Here is an 18,484-nt window from a genome sequence, read left to right on the forward strand (position 1 = left end):
TGTTTTATAATAGATAATATATTCAAACCCTAAAGTATTAGAAGCGATTGATTAGTTTAGAAGTATTAAAAAATAAATTAAAATAAGATAGAGAGAATAGTAGTTTTAAACCTCTTATAAGTAGATATAACAGCTAGAAATATTAGATACTTATTTAAAGATATTACGTATATTTATAGACTACTAAATATAAATATTTAACTTTACCGTTCATCTAAAGATAGATTTATAGATAGAATAAGATCTAAGAGTAGATTCTTTACTACTAGATTCTAAATTATCAAAACTTTAGTTTCTTTACTATAGTAAAGTAAATAGTTTTTATAATCAATCTAAGTAGATATAGGAAAGTTGTACTATAGAATAATATATAGAATATAGAAAGAAGTAAGTAGAATAATATTAGATTTATTAATAGTAGAACGATTTACTATAACTAAATCTGTTTTAATTATAGTAGTTATTATTTATCTAGTAATACTTATAGAATACTCTATATTAAGTAGTTAGAATTTATAAAATAATCTAGACTAGCTATAAAGAATATAGATATAATAATAAATAAAAAAAGAAGAAGTTCTTACAAGTATAGAAAATAAAAGTTTCTCTAGAAGAAATATAGAATTAATATAGATTTTCTTATTTATTTGAATTAGCTAGGTAGTAGAGACTTCTATCTACTATCAATAATTTATAATTAACTAGTAGAATCTAAGTATTACTAAGATAGATATCTTATCAAAGCTACTAGTATAGTAGTAGTTCTAGTCTAAGAGTAATTATAATAGACTACTTTTTATATAGTTGGCTTATATCTAGAATATTATCTTCTACATATTAAGTTACTAGAGATCTAGATACTTTTAGTATTTTCTTATAGACTAATATATACTTTAGATAATTAAGTAGAGTAATAGTTAAAGATATTAAATATATGATAAGAGAAAAACATTAAAGATAGAAGATTAGAAAAGAAATAAAAGAATAGAGAAGATAAAAATAATAAATATTAAAAAGAGTATATTATAAGATCTTAAAATTATAGAAAAGACCTTCTATATTAAGATATTTTTTATTTATCTACCTATTATATTTAGATTTATAACTAGTATAGTTTATTAAATGCTTAATTAGATAATTACTATCCTCTAGTAGTCTACTACATATAGATCTAGACATAAAAATATTATTAATTTTATACTTTCTATCTTTAGAATAAGTATCTTTCTTAATTAAAGATAGTTTAATATATTAGTAGTTATATAGATTAATTAGACTAAAGATTAATTCTTATTAGATAATTAATATTACTAGATAGCTTATCTAAGATTTAGAAAACTTTAGATAATAAACTAAATATCTAATTTACTTAAATATAGTTAGAGAATTAATATATCAATAATTTAATTTATTTTTTAGAGTCTTTATATAGCTTACTAGAATTATATATTCTTTATAAAAATAAGATAAATCTTATTTTTCTTTAACAATTAAATTAGTTTATAATTTTAATTATAGATTTATTTTATATTAATAGTAGTAAAGTATATACTTCTATACTTTTAATATAAATTAAAGAGTTTTATTTTTGAAGTAATTATTTAGTAAGATTTTATAAGTTTAAAAGCTTAAATCTAAGTATAAGTTTATATAAAAATATCTTCATAATGATACTAAATAAACTATTAATTATACTAATAAGTATAGAAATATAACAGATTTAATTAGTATATAGATATAATATATATTTATAATAGAGTATTATATTATGTATCTAATTAGTATATTCTATGTAATCATCTTTAGAGATACTAGATAATTAAGTATAACTATAAGATATTTAGTTTTTTAAAGATATCTTATTAAAAATACTTATAAAGTATATATCTTACTTACAAATAAATACTTATAGTATTCTCTAGTTATATTTCTATAAACAAAGAATTAAATACTTTACCTATCATTCTTTAATTATTTAGTATTACTAGAATCTAGACTAATATATTTTATAAATTTCTTAATAAATACTATTAATTAATTATACTTCTTAGTATTTATAGTTTTAATAGATGTTATATTTACTAGCAGTAGATTAATAATAGAATCTATTATTATAGTAGAGAATAGAATAGCTAAGAAAATAATTAATTAGAGATTTCTATATAATTTATATTAGTATACTTTACTTATATAACAGAATAATCTAACTATTAAAAGTAAGATTATGAAAATAATATACTATAGTAATTATAAGAGTTATAAGATTATTAATAATAAATCTATATCTTTCTAATATCTATAAGTTACTAATTTCTCTGTACAAGACTACTAATATCTTAAGAATTAGTCTATTTTATAAATATAGACTGACTATCTTTATTATTGCTAGATAAATCTATACTATTTAGTAGTTAATTTCTTATCTAGTTAATAGATCTTATACTCTAATAACTAGATTCTATTATATTCTAATCTTTTCTTTTCAACTTTTTAAGAAAGATACTACTATAATAAGATAATAAAGAACTAGAGATAGTGACTAGATTAATATAGAATTATTATTAGATACCATATTATTAGATACTATTTCTATTATTAAAGAGATTCAATTACTTAAGAACTATATTTATTAATTAGAGTAGGTTGATAATCTATAATAAAAAATAATCTATCTTTAAGAAGATTATTTCTCTAGTAAACTATTATTAAGATACTTCTAATTAATCTCCAAAATAGATAAAGATAAGAAGAAAATTAGATTTACTAATATTTTTTACTTTATATTGAACTTTAATCTTTAGAAGTATTAGAAATAGATTATTAATTCAGAATATATATTTTAGAAATCTTCTACAAATTATTTATTAGAAAAATATAAGATTATTACTATTATTAATTATATAGATATAGTATACAGAAAGGGATAATCCTAATTTATTATAAATAAGACTCTAAAAGAAAAATAACTTCTTAAAAAATTATAGTCTTAATTTAAGAACTAGATTCTTATCTTAATTAGAAATACTATAATACTTTAGTCTAATACAATAGCTTAAATAAGTATACTAATAATATAGCTAAAAACTAAGGGAGTTCTATATTTATCTATCTTAGAATAGTATTTTTCTTATTAAGCTAAAAGAAAGAGAATTCTATTATACTTTACTAAACTTCTTTTAGAACTAAATTACTATATTTAGAAGTATATTTCATATTTATCTAAAGAATAGAAGAGAATAGTAACTATTATTACTTATTATTATAAACTCTAGAAGAATAAAAGAAGATATAAATAAAATAATAATTACTTTAATAGTTATAAGTTATAGAAGTAGTTTTGAGATTAGAACAATAAATTAATTAAGAATAATACTCTACATTGTAAAGGTTCTATAAAAAAGACCAGTAACTAATTATATTACTCTATGTATAAAAGTACTTAATATCTCATAAATTATTATTCCATTAAAGATAAGAAGATTTAATCTACTCAAATTTATTTATTTATTCTTTTTAGAATTACAAAAGAAAATAGAAATTAAAGTAATTTTTATAATTTCTACTTTTTTTATCTATAGTAGAAACTATATATTACTTTCATATTTCTATTCATCTTTAAAATAACTTTAAAATCTTTATATATCTTGAGAATGAGCTAAGATTACTAGATATAAGATAAAGCTTTTTAATATCCATTCTAATAATCTCATAATAATAAGCTAGAAATATCTTATAGTTAACTATATACTACCAGTAAATATTAGTACATTAATTATTAAATAGGTCTATCTCTATATATAGATTTCTATATTATTAATAAGCTATAGTAATAATAATATATAGTTATTATTCATATAAAAATTTTTCTAAGATATACTATATACTTATTTATAATGTAAAGAACTTCTTTATTAAAGTGAATAAAAATCTTATTCTTTTTATTTTTAGTTTTATAAAAAAAAGTAACTATAGTACTAGTCTAAAAGTTCTATAAGTTTAGCTATATCTCTAAGTATACTAGTAGATATCTAAGTTTATTAGTTAAAGTATATCTAGGAGAGTTTATAAATTTCTAGTACTTTATAGCTATTCTAACAGCTATAATACTATTAGTATAGAATAGATTGCTTTTTATTAAAAATACAATTAATTATGAAGATCTCTTACTTATCTATAATTTTAGATTTAAAATACTTTAATAAGTTATAGAGATAGTATATATACTATAGCTACTACTAGAGTCTAATTATTATATTATATATTGAGTATAATTAAGTAGTCATAGATATATAGTAATAATAATATATACTAGCTATTCTATCCAGTATATTAAAAGTCTAGTATAAAGAATATAATATACTAGTAGATAGAATATAGAATAAATATAATAGAATACTGAGAGTATTAACTAATAAATAAATAATATGAGTAGTAAAGAGAATAAAAAGAAGAGAAAAGAATAATTGTTGGACAACTTTCCTTCCTTGTCCTGCTGTCTTCCACCTGTATTTAGGATCTCGCGTAGCTGGAAGAGAATAGGAACAACTTCGCATGGTTACAACGTCTTGACGCCTCGGCGTCTAGAAATAGGACTTCGAGCCCAGCATATCAACTATAAGTTGATAGCCTATCCTAAACAATCTTGGGTCCCTCCAGACTTATTTTTTAGAGTATAGAAATCACTCCTCTACTACCTCTGCCTCGATCCACTCCTCCGCCCATTACCCTTACTACTAGACAGAAAAGACAGGGTCTGACTATCTTCCTTATGTAGAAATAGCTGCGACGCATTAAACTGGACTATTAGATTATAATATTCTATAATATATCAAGAAGCTGATATATCCACTAACTAGATAATAATAGAGTATACTATACTATCTATATTATTAGAATATCTAAACTATCTAAGTTAGTAGATACTGTTCTCCATTCTTTTAACTAGAATATTAACCGTCCGATTTTAAATAAGACTATCAGAGAATTTAGATATTTTATTAAATTCCTACTCTTAGAGTCTATATACACATCTTAGCTAGTAGAATAGTTAATTCTAGGAATTAATCTAGATTAATTTCTTAGATATATAAGATTAAGATCCTAATCTACTAATAAAGTATTATTCAAACCCGAGTATATAAGATCTATAGAAGTAGAAGAAGTCTAATTCTAAATATTAGAAGAATTAATTCTCTTCTTCTCTATAGACTCTCTACAGAAGAATTTTAATAAGATATCTGAATATTTAACTCTATAGATACTAAGATAGCTAGTTCTAGAAGTATTTATATTATCTATATAAATTTTAAGTACTTCTATTAAGTCTTAGTTGTAATATTTTCACAAAGTCTCTATCTTAAAGATATTATATCTAGAATTTAAATCTATATTTCTAGTATATTCTAAATCTATATCTTTAGTATCTATAGTATTTTTATCTAAAATATTTTTCTCTACTTTAGAATTAATCTCTAAATTATCTTTCGCTACTCTAGAACTAATTCTATTATCTTCTTTCTTATTTAATAAATACTTATCTTATATATATTTTAATAATAATGGATAACTAGAGAAGTTGTTTTTCTCTCTTCATCTTTTATTAAATTTTATTCTATTCTTTTCTTCTATTTTTTTCTTATTTGACTTATTTATATCTTTTAATTTAGCTATACTAATTAAAAAGCCTATAGAATCTGTATAGTCTTATTTATAAAATAGTTCTAATATTATAATAATAATAAAAGCCAAGTTAAGCTCCCTATATAGTCTAATAAATAATAAATATAATACTATAGCTTAGTCCTAGCTTATTAAAATTATAGTAGAGTTAAGAAATATAAATTAATATCTTTATAACTTTAAGTAAGATTATAACTAATATAATTAGAAAGAGTATATAAAAAGTAAATATAAAGAATAGTAATACTATAACTAAAAAGATAGAAATACTAATAATAATAATCAATAATTAATCTATTATTTTTAAGCTTTAAAATCTAATAATATTAGTTATTTCTTCCTAGATATAAAAATAGACTAGTATCCTAAAAAATAAGAATATTATATACCATACAAAAATAATAATTTTTTTGGTTTTGAGTTTAAAAATTAATAACTTAATCAATTCTTAACATTTTTTAAAATTTTTTGATAATTCAGAAATCTAACTATTTGTTAGATTTTTAGGTCTATTTTTAGAATTTTCTATTCTAGTTTAGAAAAGTTATTCTAAAAAAATATGTTTTTTTTAGAATTAGATACTATACTAATAGTTTATTCTTTTTCTTTAAAAAAAGAATATACTTTAATTAAAATATATCTTTATATAGAAAAAATAAGTCTAGACTCTTATAGTTATTTTCTAAATTTTACTAAATTTTTATCTAATTTATAGTTATTTCTATAGAATAGATAGATCTACTTCTCTTCTATAGTTATCTATATATACTATAAGTATAGCTATTTTACTTTTAGTTCTAAATTATATAATTTTAATATTCTATTTATATATAAACTATTCTATAAATTACTCTACTAATTATTTTACTAACTATTCTACTAACTACTCTACTAACTATTCTATTAACTATTCTATAAATAGCTCTATAAATAGTTCTATAAATAGCTTATAAATAGTTCTATAAATAGTTCTATAAGAAAGTCTATAAATAAGTCTACTAATAAGTCTATTAATAGTTCTACTAATAGTTCTATAAGTAAGTCTATAAGAAACAGTTCTATTAATAGCTCTATAAATAAGTCTATAAGAAATAGTTCTACTAATAGTTCTATAAGTAAGCTTATAAGAAAGTCTATAAAGAATAATTCTATTAATAATTTTATTAATAATTCTACTAATAGTTCTATTAATAGTTCTATAAATAAATCTATAAGAAATAGTTCTACTAATAGTTCTATAAGTAAGTCTAAATAAGTTTATAAGGAATAGTTCTACTAACAGCTCTGTGAGTAAGTCTATAAGAAAAGTCCTGCTAATAGCCCTACTAATAGCCCTGCTAACAGTCCTACTAATAGTCCTGCTAACAGTCCTGCCAACAGCCCTGTGAGCAAGCCTGCAAGGAACAGCCCTACTAACAGCCCTGCGAGCAAGTCTGCAAGAAAGCCTATGAAGAACAGCCCTACCAACGGCTCTATAAGCAAGCCTGCGAGGAACAGCTCTACTAACAGCCCTGTGAGCAAGCCTGTGAGCAAGCCTGCGAGGAACAGCCCTGCTAACGGCCCTGCAAGCAAGTCTACGAGGAAAGCCCTGCTAACAGCTCTGCGAGTAAGTCTATAAGAAAGCCTACGAAGAACAGCCCTGCCAACGGCTCTATAAGTAAGCCTACGAGGAACAGCTCTACTAACGGCCCTGTAAACAAGCCTGTAAGGAAGTCTACAGAGAACAGCCCTACCAACAGCCCTGCAAGCAAGCCTGCGAGAAATAGCCCTTCCAACAGCCCTATAAACAGCCCTACAACCGAGCACGTAAGTATAAGATAATCTATAAAATAGTCCTATAAACAGTCCTATTAATAGCCCTGCGAGTAAGCTCTATAAGTAAGTCTATAAGAAATAGTTCTACTAACAGTCCTATAAGTAAGTCTATTAGTAAGTCTATAAGAAATAGTCCTACTAATAGTCCTGCTAATAGTCCTACTAACAGCTCTATAAATAAGTCTATAAAGAATAGCCCTGCTAATAGTTCTATAAGTAAGTCTATAAGAAAAGCTCTACTAATAGTTCTACTAATAGCTCTGCTAATAATTCTGTTAACAGCTCTATAAGAAACAGCTCTGCTAATAGTTCTATAAGTAAGTCTATAAGAAATAGTCTTATTAATAGCTCTATAAATAAGTCTATAAGAAATAGCTCTACTAACAGTTCTACTAGTAAGTCTATAATAAATAGTTCTACTAATAGTTCTATAAGTAAGTCTATAAGAAATAGCTCTGTCAACAGTCCTATAAGTAAGTCTACAAGAAATAGTCCTACTAATAGTCCTGCTAATAGTCTTATCTATATAGAAATAGTTCTATAAGGAAGTCTATAAGTAAGTCTACTAATAAGTCTACTAATAGTTCTATAAATAATTCTATAAATAATTCTATAAATAATTCTATAAATAATTCTATAAATAATTCTATAAATAATTCTATAAATAGCTCTACTAACAGCTCTTTTATAAAGAAATAATTCTATAAATAAGTCTATAAGTAAGTCTACTACTAGTTCTATAGTTAAGTATATAAGTATAAGATAGTCTATAAAATAGCTCTATAAATATTTTTATAAATAGTTCTACTAACAGCTCTACTACTAGTTCTATAAGTAAGTCTACTACTAGTCCTGTAAGTGAGTCTACAACCAGCTCTACGAGCAAGCCTGTCACTGGTCCTGTAAGGCAGCCCAGCCCACCCTTTAGCAATCCGAGCGAAGCGAGGATCACCAAGGCTTGTATTATATATTTTAAGAATATTAATCTTTTTATTAATTAAGTTAAAGATATAATTTAAATATACTAGAAATTAGTAATATATATAAATATTACTAATTATCTTTATAATATAGTCTTTAATTAATATCTTATACTTAGTAAGTATAAGAAAGATATATATATATATATATATATCTTTATAAGATAAAATATTTAAAGATCCATATATTTACTTTAAGTTTAATATAACTTAGGCTCTTATCAATCTATAAGTGACTAGTAATTCTAAATAAATAGATATATACTAAAATAAGTTAATTTAGATATTTATCTAAAATATTATATATAAATATAAGACCTCCTATATTAATAATATCTATAAATAATTAATATTAATATAGATATATCTTTGTTCTAATCTTACTACTAGTATTCATCTATCTATATAAACTATAAGAATAGTTAAATTCTCAGCCAACTAGATAGTAAGATATTATTATAATAAAGATAGTTAAATAACAGATAAAAAGTCTAGTAGAGATATAAATATATATCTAACTATTATATAGATAATTATTAAGAAGAATATTCTTACTAGAAATACTATACTAATATATACTAAGATTATTTTAATAATAACTACTAAGACTATAATAATCCTTGAAGATATTAGAAAAACTAATATAATAAAAACTACTAATATAACTATTCTTTTAGAGACTTTTATATATTCTAGTATAGTTATAACTAGTAAAATAATCTTAACTATAAAAAGTCTTAGTTTACTAATATAAATCTAAATACTAACTACTTATGTAATAATAGATATTTCTTTTAGAATATATAGAATATACTAGAATAGAGTAAATTATAAATACAGCTACAGCTTCTATATTTCAGATAATTACTTTTAGCTGATTATTCTTAGAATAAGACAAAGAATAGAAGTACTAATTCCAGAGATACTAAGTAACTCTAGATTTATTTAGATAAACTATAGTAAGTCAGTCTATTAAATATCTATCTAAGATAATTATTAATTATAGTACTAACTATATATTACTTTAACTAATTCTACTATACCTAATAACCTTAGCAATATCTATTATAATTATAATAAAGAATAGACCTATTATAAGAATTAGACTAATATATATTATAGTGATTATCATAATGATAATTATAAGAATTAATAGTTTAATTATAATAATAAAGATAATTATATATATCTTATCTTCTCCTTATCTAATAATAAACTTAATAATTTAATAGTAATATATAATTACTATTAATAATACTACTTTTCTGTTTTATAATAAATTATATTAATATATTTTATATATAGTAGTAAAAATTACTAATACTAAAGATTTCTTAAAGATTTTGGTACTAATTTAAGATAAGCTATATTTTCTCTTATCTACAAAGCCTATAGTAAATATAATAGAAGAATATAGAATACTCTACTTAGCTATAAGAGATATAAAAAATTAATCTAATTGGATATATAGTTAGAAAGATATACTACCTCTAAAACCCCATAATATAATACTATTAATAAGAAGAGATACTATACTTATATGTCTTAAGCTATTTAATGATATATTTATCTTTATTAGATATAAATAAGATATTAATATTAATATACTCTATATATAGTATATAGCTATAATTCTCTTAGATCTTAATAAGAAGACACATCTAAGAGCTATATATCTAAATATAGATTATAGCTCTACTCTTATTAGTAAAGTTTTTATCTTAAGTATTAAAGATATTTAGGTTTATTATATTAGTAAAGATATCTATATTACTAGTATTAATTCTAAGTATACTATAAAGAATATATTATTCTTTATATAGATTTTCTAAAGACTATAATAAAGTAGAAAAATAATAGTCCTCTAATTAAGCTCTTAGATATTAAATATTAATACAATTATATTACTATAAGAATATTTATTATAAAAAATCCTAAGTTTAAAGCTAATATACTTATTAGTATAGATATAATTAGTTATAAGAATATCTTACTTAATTACTACTACTAAAAAGTATATCTCGAGGACTGTATAAACATACATATATATTAATATAAAGATATAAGGTAAAAAATAAGTTAATATATCTATTTATTTAATAAAATATATTATTATACTAGCCTATAGTATAGTATATATACTAATCTATATAAAGATAGACTTATTTAAAAATATAGACTATATCTTTAAATCTTTATCTTATAAGAATCTTATAGTCTATATACATCTAATTAATTTAGATTTTACTTTTATTTAGATAATAAAGTAAATATTATATAAAATTATAGTAGTAAAATATACTAGATTAAATATAATTATAGATAATAAATTCACTACTATATATTAAGTTAAAGACTATACAGCTAAGCTTATATACTATCTAGATAAGTATGATTTTAAATACTTACTATAATATATAGAGAAGCTGAGATACTCTAATCTATTTAGCTTTAATAGATATTAGTATTATTATCTTACTTAATCTCTATTTAAGAATATATATTAAATCTATATTAAAGAATAATTAATATTTACTATAAATCTATAAAATTATCTATAAGATAAAGAGACTATAATTAATAGATAATTAACACTACTCTAATATTATAAGCTATAAATTGATAGATAGAGATAGGATAATAAAAAATATCAATACTATAAACAGCTATACAGTAATAGTTATAATAAAGAGAACCCAGATACAGAGTCTATTCTAGATATAGATATTCTAGATAAAAGACTATAACTACCCAAGGACTATAAACTACTCTATTCTATATCTAAAAATACTATTATATTACTAAGGGGTCAAGTTATCTATAGTATAGATTCTATAGTAGTTTATTATCTTACCTAGATAATTAATTAATATAATATATAGATAAAGCTAGATAAATTTAATATTAGAATTACTAATATATTCAAAGACTAATAGCTAGAAATATTTATAAAGAAAGATATTAAGCTACTAAAGCTGTAAATATATTATATTAGTAAATAAGATTAGAAAGTTATTAATAAGATATTTAATTCTCTTTATATCTAGAGTAAAATATCTTTTATATAAGATGATATTCTGATAGTATATTTTGTTTTTATAGTCTAGAGAAGAGTAGTTAATCTAATTATAAATACTAGAATAGCTAAAGAATACACTATAGTAGACTTATAAGAAGTTAATAAGAGAACTATACTAGACCTCTATTTAGTTCTACTTTAAACTTATATTATTTAGCTAGTAGTAGAATAAATTTATATTATAATAGTAGATATCTATAAATAGTTTTATTAATAATTAGTTCAATACATATATTATAACTATCTTACTATTATAATATATTAAAACTAAGAGATATTTTATATTATAATTATAGAATTTATTAATTCTGTTCTATATATCTAAAGATAAATAAATCCTAATCTTAAAAAACTTTATATATTCTATAGAGTCTATATTAATAATCTTATTATTATATTACTAGGTCTCAACTAGTATAGCAAGTATCTACATTTAGCATTTAGATAACTATAGATAATAAATATTAAGCTAGAGCTAATAAAGACTTTTATACTATTTCTATTAGTATAGCTTCTAGCATAATATATAGATAGTCTAGGATTATCTACTTCTAAAGGAAAATTAATAGCTATCTACTTTTTATTATATTCTATTATAATATTAGTCTTAGAGTATTACCTTAAGATTATAAGTTATCTTAGATATAGGATATTATATTATACTACTTATATATAGCTATTTTAGAAATAGAAGATTACTCTACTTAAAATTTTACTAAGCTAGAAAGACTAAAACTATAAGATATACTCTACTAAGACTATATAAATACTAACACCTAAAGAGCTTACTATATTTAAGAATCTATAGACTAAGTTTAATAAGAGAGTAGACTAAATACTAGTATACTTCTAATCTGAATAGTAGCTATATATAAATCTAGATATATCTAGAAAAGAATATAGCACTATCTTATATTATATTAATCTAAAGACGACTTATATAGACATCTCTAAACCACCTCTATATATCTAAATATAATTGGTTCTCTTTCTAAGCAGGGTACTTACTATATATAAGTATAAAGTATCTAGTCTACTCTACTAGATATAATTCTAAGAGAGATGAATAGATTAATAAAGTAGATATTGATATAGTAGACATAATATAGGATTTCAAGATTATTTACTAGAACTATAAGTAAGTTATCTAATCTATCCAGTAACTATTTACTAAGACTATATTTACTAAAATATCTCTCTCTTCATTAAGTAATACTACTCTTTTTTAAATATATCTTCTTCTTATCTATCTTCTTATTCTTTCTATTCTTAGCTATTATTTAAATATTCTCTTCTTTAATACTTTATATTCTTATTCTATTATTTATAAATATTTACTTAGTTCTTTTTCTTAATATACTATTTTATATTCTAAATACTATCTTACTTTTCTAGATACTATTATATCTAATTTTCTTTATTTCTCAAATCACTATCTTTCTTAAGAATATATTATTAGTATTATAAAGGTAATGCTCTTTAGTGGACTAGAAGAATATCTATATTAGAATATAGGTACTTAGTAGCTATAATCTAGTTATATCTATATTAAGAAAAATAAAGAATAATAAGACCAAGTAAATAGAATATAATTAAGTTATATAGATATAAAAACTCTTAATAGTTAAGTACTAAAATCTAATTATTTTAGAATAACTACTATAGAATATATATTTATCTAACTAGCTTATTTATCTTATATTTAAGCTTTTACTAGTAACTAAGTTAGGTATAATATTAATTTTACTTATAAAAGTCTACTTTATATAGATAGAGGGCTAATTAGTAAAACTATCTTAATTTATATTTATTATCTCTAGTAGTATTCTATTAAATAAGAGGAATATATTCTCTATAGAAATACTACTTACTTCTAGTAGTCTTAGCTTTTAGTAGAATAGTAAGAAATAAAGACAAATAGTTTACTAAAGAATAATAAATAGATAGAATATTATCTTAGTCTAAGAATATCTATAAGATTACTAATAAGATATAAATACTTATTATTATAATAAATTATAATACTATTAATTATTATAATTAAACTAAGCTAAACTAGATAAGTTAAAGTACAAGTAATATATAATATTCTTATAATAATAATCTTACAATACTTTATACTTATAATAATTATCTTATAATATGTTATACCTATAATAAGAATAATAAAAAAGCTATTCTTTTATTATTATTAAATCAGATTCTTCTAAAATTATTAGTTAAGATACTAAATATCTATATTTCTTAGAATAAAGATAATTAACTACTTAGTTCTAGACTAGATATAGATCTAGATAGTTAAAAAGATAATTCTATCATATTAGTTCTAAATTTATCTATTAATTATACTCTCTATTCTAATAAAGTATCTGAAATATCTAAGACTCTAGTAATATCTCTGCCTGTGTAGATTAAAGAAATAGTCAATGATATCTAGAAGCTTTTTAAAAGAATTATCTAAATACTTCAGATATCTATTCTAGAGACACCGCCTAATCTATTTATATAAAGGATAGAAATTAAACTTAGTCTACTAAAATTAGATAATAGATCTACTCTTCTAAGAAGACTAATATTAGACTTAGTCTACTAAAACTAACTAATAATATAACTTATACTATAAAGAGAAAGATATTAATATTCTTAGTTTCTAGCTTTAGTAAATATTATAGATTTATATGGAAGAAGATAGATAAGATAGTATTCTAGAAGAATATTAGATATTAGAATCTAGTTAATATTATTTAAGATAGAATTAATAATTTTAGATAAATTTATATCTAAATAATTTATTATTCCAATTCTTAAACTTTAATCTAAGTATAACTATAACTATGTTTATTATTATATTAATCAGAACTAGTCTAATGTAGATATTATTAATCTAGTACTTAAAGCTAATAAGAAGAATAAAAAATAATAGAATACTATTTCTATAAAAAAGTATCATATTTTTATTCCGAATTATATAGTAGCTGATATTATACTTAATTACATAAATATAATTATTTTAAGTTATTAAGCTATACTTATAGAATCTATACTTCTTATTAATTCTTTGAAAGATACTCTTAAGAATATTATAGATAAATAATAAGAGAATATAGATATATTTTAGAAGAAGTATATGACCATATTACTTCTTTAGTAGTATAAGAATATAACTATACTAGATAACAATAGAGACACTACTAGCTTCTATCTTATTTCTAAGAATAGCTTTATTAAAAATATTTATTATAAGAATGACTTTACTAAAGATAATAATAATAATAATAATAATAATAATAATAATAATAACTTATATTATTCTAATAAATTTATACAGTAAATTATAACAAGAATATTATAAACTAACAAGAAGACTACATATTAGAGATAGATATCTTTTCTTTCTCTATCTTATAAGAACTCTTTCTTTCTTGTTCTGCTGTCTTCTGTTAAGTTATGTTTAAGATCTTGCGTAGCTGGAGAGGATAGTAGAATGTGTTTACCTTTGTATGATGAAAACATCTTGACGTCTCGGCGTCCTGAGGGCTACGGGCCCAACGTATCAACTACATATATATTAATCTAGATATATCCAGAGAAGAATATAGTACTATCTTATATTATATTAATTTTAAAAAGACTTATATAAATATCTCTAAACTATTTTTATATATCTAGATATAACTAGTTTTCTTTTTAAATAGAGTATTTACTATATATAAGTATAATTACTAGCTAATAGAGATTAAGATATCTTATCTTATATAGATAATATATAAAATAGATACTATTTTAAAGTTATATATATACTAATAGTAGTATATATAGACTATATAAATATAATGGATTTTACTTCGAAAATAATCTTTAATATAATAGCACTAGAATATTTAAATCCTTATCTTATTTACATATTCTAAATTTATAAAAGAATACTAGTTTAAGATATACTATAGATTAGAAAAAGTAAATAGTCTAATAGATATACTTTCTTAACTTTCTACTAAAAATATATTATATATACTATTTATTCCTAATAATTTTCTAGAAGTAGAATTAGTAGTTATATAGAATAATATATTCTAAGTCTACTAGATAGATAGTATATCTTCTATTATAAAATAATAAAGTATAGTTCTTTAATAATCTTATTCTTAAATAATTTTGAAGAATATATCTATATACTCTATTTAAAAGATATATAAGTATTTTATACTATCTAGATACTATAAAATAATCCTATAATAATTCTATTATGTAGTATTAAAGATAGCTTACTCTATATATTTAGAAATATTATAGTTTTTCTAAGTACTATTAAACTAGCTTAAATATATTAAGAATCTTGATTATATATATCTTACTATTTTTAAAAATTCTTTTCTATATAGTTCATATTAATAATAGATATTAAAATACTAATAAATACTTTATAAACTATTTTCTAAGATATTATATTATATTAAGACTCTACTATATAAAATAAACATATATATTATTATATAAAACAAGCGTTGGACCCTCGGTACGCTTGGTATATGGAAGGATGGGCTGCCTTAAGACTTTCTCACAGGGCTGTTCACAGGGCTGATAATAGGGCTGTTTATAGGGCTGTTTTATAGACTACCTCATACTTATGTGCTTGGCTATAGGGCTATTAGTAGGACTATTAGCAGGGCTGTTAGCAGGGCTGTTCCTCGCAGGCTTCCTCGCAGGCTTGCTTGCAGGGCTGTTGGTAGGACTGTTCCTCACAGGCTTATTTACAGAGCTGTTAGTAGGGCTGTTTCTTATAGACTTCCTTACAGACTTCCTTATAGACTTGATTACAGGATTATTAGTAGAGCTATTAATAGGACTATTTCTTATAGACTTTCTTATAGAACTATTTATAAAACTATTTATAAGCTATTTGTAGAACTATTTATAAGCTATTTATAGAGCTGTTTATAGAACTATTTCTTATACACTTTCTTATAGGCTTGCTTATAGAACTATTAGTAGAGCTGTTTCTTATAGACTTGCTTATAGGACTATTTACAAGCTATTCGCAGGGCTGTTTATAAGCTATTTGAAGGGCTGTTTGTAAGCTATTTATAGAACTATTTGCAGGGCTATTTACAGAATAATTAGTAGAATAGTTGGTAGAATAGTTAGTAGGGTGGTTGATAGAATAGTTAGTAGAATAATTAGTAGAATAGTTAATAGAATAATCAGTAGAGTAGTTTATAGAATAGTTTATATATAGATAGAATATTAGAATTATATAATTTAGAACTAAAAGTATAGAAATTTTAATAGAATAGGATTACTAAGTTAATTAAATAAAGTAGAGTAAACTATTTATATAAAAAATACTAAAATGTATATTTAAAAAATCTAGAAAAATCAAAAAATAGAGATTGTAGACTAGAAATAGTATTAGACTATAGTAAAAATTCTAATCTATTTATAGAATTTTAAATTTTCTTAAAATATTAGTCTATAAAGCTTATATATATAATTTTTGTCCTTTTTCTTAATATCTTATCTATTTAGGTAAGTAGGGCTATAAATTTAATATAGAATAAAAGACCAAATTTTGCTGTAACAGACAAGTCTATTTTTAGAAAATTATATAAAGAATTAACTGAGAAATCGACTTTTTAATTGAATTGTAATATCTTCGTATATAATAGTAGTAATACTTATAAAACTATATCTATATATAGATCTTTTAATAGTTTAAAATTAATTATCTTACTAGTAATTCTTTTTTATACTATAATAATAGACTTTATTATTAATCTACTATTAGTAAAATATCTATCTATTCATAGACCTACTGCTAATATTCTAGAAGAGTATAATTAGTTGCTAATTTTTACAGATAAATTTGTAAAGAGAGTCAATTCAATATCTAGATATATATAGTAGTTTATAAAGAATATAAATTTATCGCGCCAGCTACACCAAACAGCACGCCACCATTGAATTATCGATTTGGAAGAGTGGAAGATTATATATAACTCTATCCTCTATTAATCTATCGCTTTTCAACGGTGTTTCTAATTCTTATAATTATATAATAGCTTAATATTATCTAAAATATCCTCTGAAAAGCTAATATAGTCTTAAATTAGAGCTAACTACTATTATAAAAATTTTTATATATATATATAATAGCTATTAATATTATTCTTAAGTAATTTAAGAAAAAACAGAAAAAAATAAATAATAGTCTATTAAAGTTAGTTTTTCTTCTACTAATTAAAAATCTTATTAATTTTACTAGTTAGATTATAGAGATATTCTTAGTAGATACTATCTATACAGATCTTAAGAAGATTAAAAGTACTCTTTAAATATAAATAAATTAGTAGCTATAGATTATAAGAACTATAAATATTCTTAGTATTAGGTCTATAGCTGCTACTTCTATAGAAATACTAAAGATATACTTATATATTAATATTATCTACTATACAGTTACTACTATTATCTTTAGATTATATATAAGCAACTAGCTTACTAAGACCTAAGCTAATATAATTAATATTATAGATAAATCAACTAACTTAAGTAGTCTATTAATATAGTTAGTACTTATTAAGAATCTTATTATTTATATATATAAGACTATAGACTCTGTAGTTAATCTACTATAGTATAATAATAGAGTCCTAGTAGACTATCTTAATAAAAGTATTACTAATATAAAGAATAAGATAATTATTTACTATAAGATTCTTACTAATTTTATACTATTTAGTAGTAATATAATTCTTATAGTTAATAATCTTAAGAATCTTAAATATCTTATTTATATATAAATACTCTAGATTAAGATACTTAGTCTAAATATAATGTTTAAGAGATATAGATATCTAATTATAATATATAGTATAGATATTAGCTGTATTAGTAATAGAGACTCTATAAAACTATAGAAATTCTTAATTAA

General features: G+C 21.2%; 1 protein-coding gene across 1 annotated transcript; it reads left to right on the forward strand.

The window, feature by feature from the left end:
• Positions 1-7,126: 7,126 nt before the first annotated feature.
• Positions 7,127-16,205, forward strand: BP01DRAFT_386030 (uncharacterized protein; the record flags this gene model as incomplete). The annotated part of the gene is made up of 2 exons (XM_025577652.1): positions 7,127-7,285; positions 16,197-16,205. 2 exons carry the CDS (start codon positions 7,127-7,129, stop codon positions 16,203-16,205), a joined length of 168 nt encoding a protein of 55 aa, XP_025427872.1.
• Between the last annotated feature and the right edge of the window lie 2,279 nt (positions 16,206-18,484).

Source organism: Aspergillus saccharolyticus, assembly GCF_003184585.1.
Source record: "Aspergillus saccharolyticus JOP 1030-1 unplaced genomic scaffold BP01scaffold_41, whole genome shotgun sequence".
Classification (NCBI taxonomy): Eukaryota; Fungi; Ascomycota; class Eurotiomycetes; order Eurotiales; family Aspergillaceae; genus Aspergillus; species Aspergillus saccharolyticus.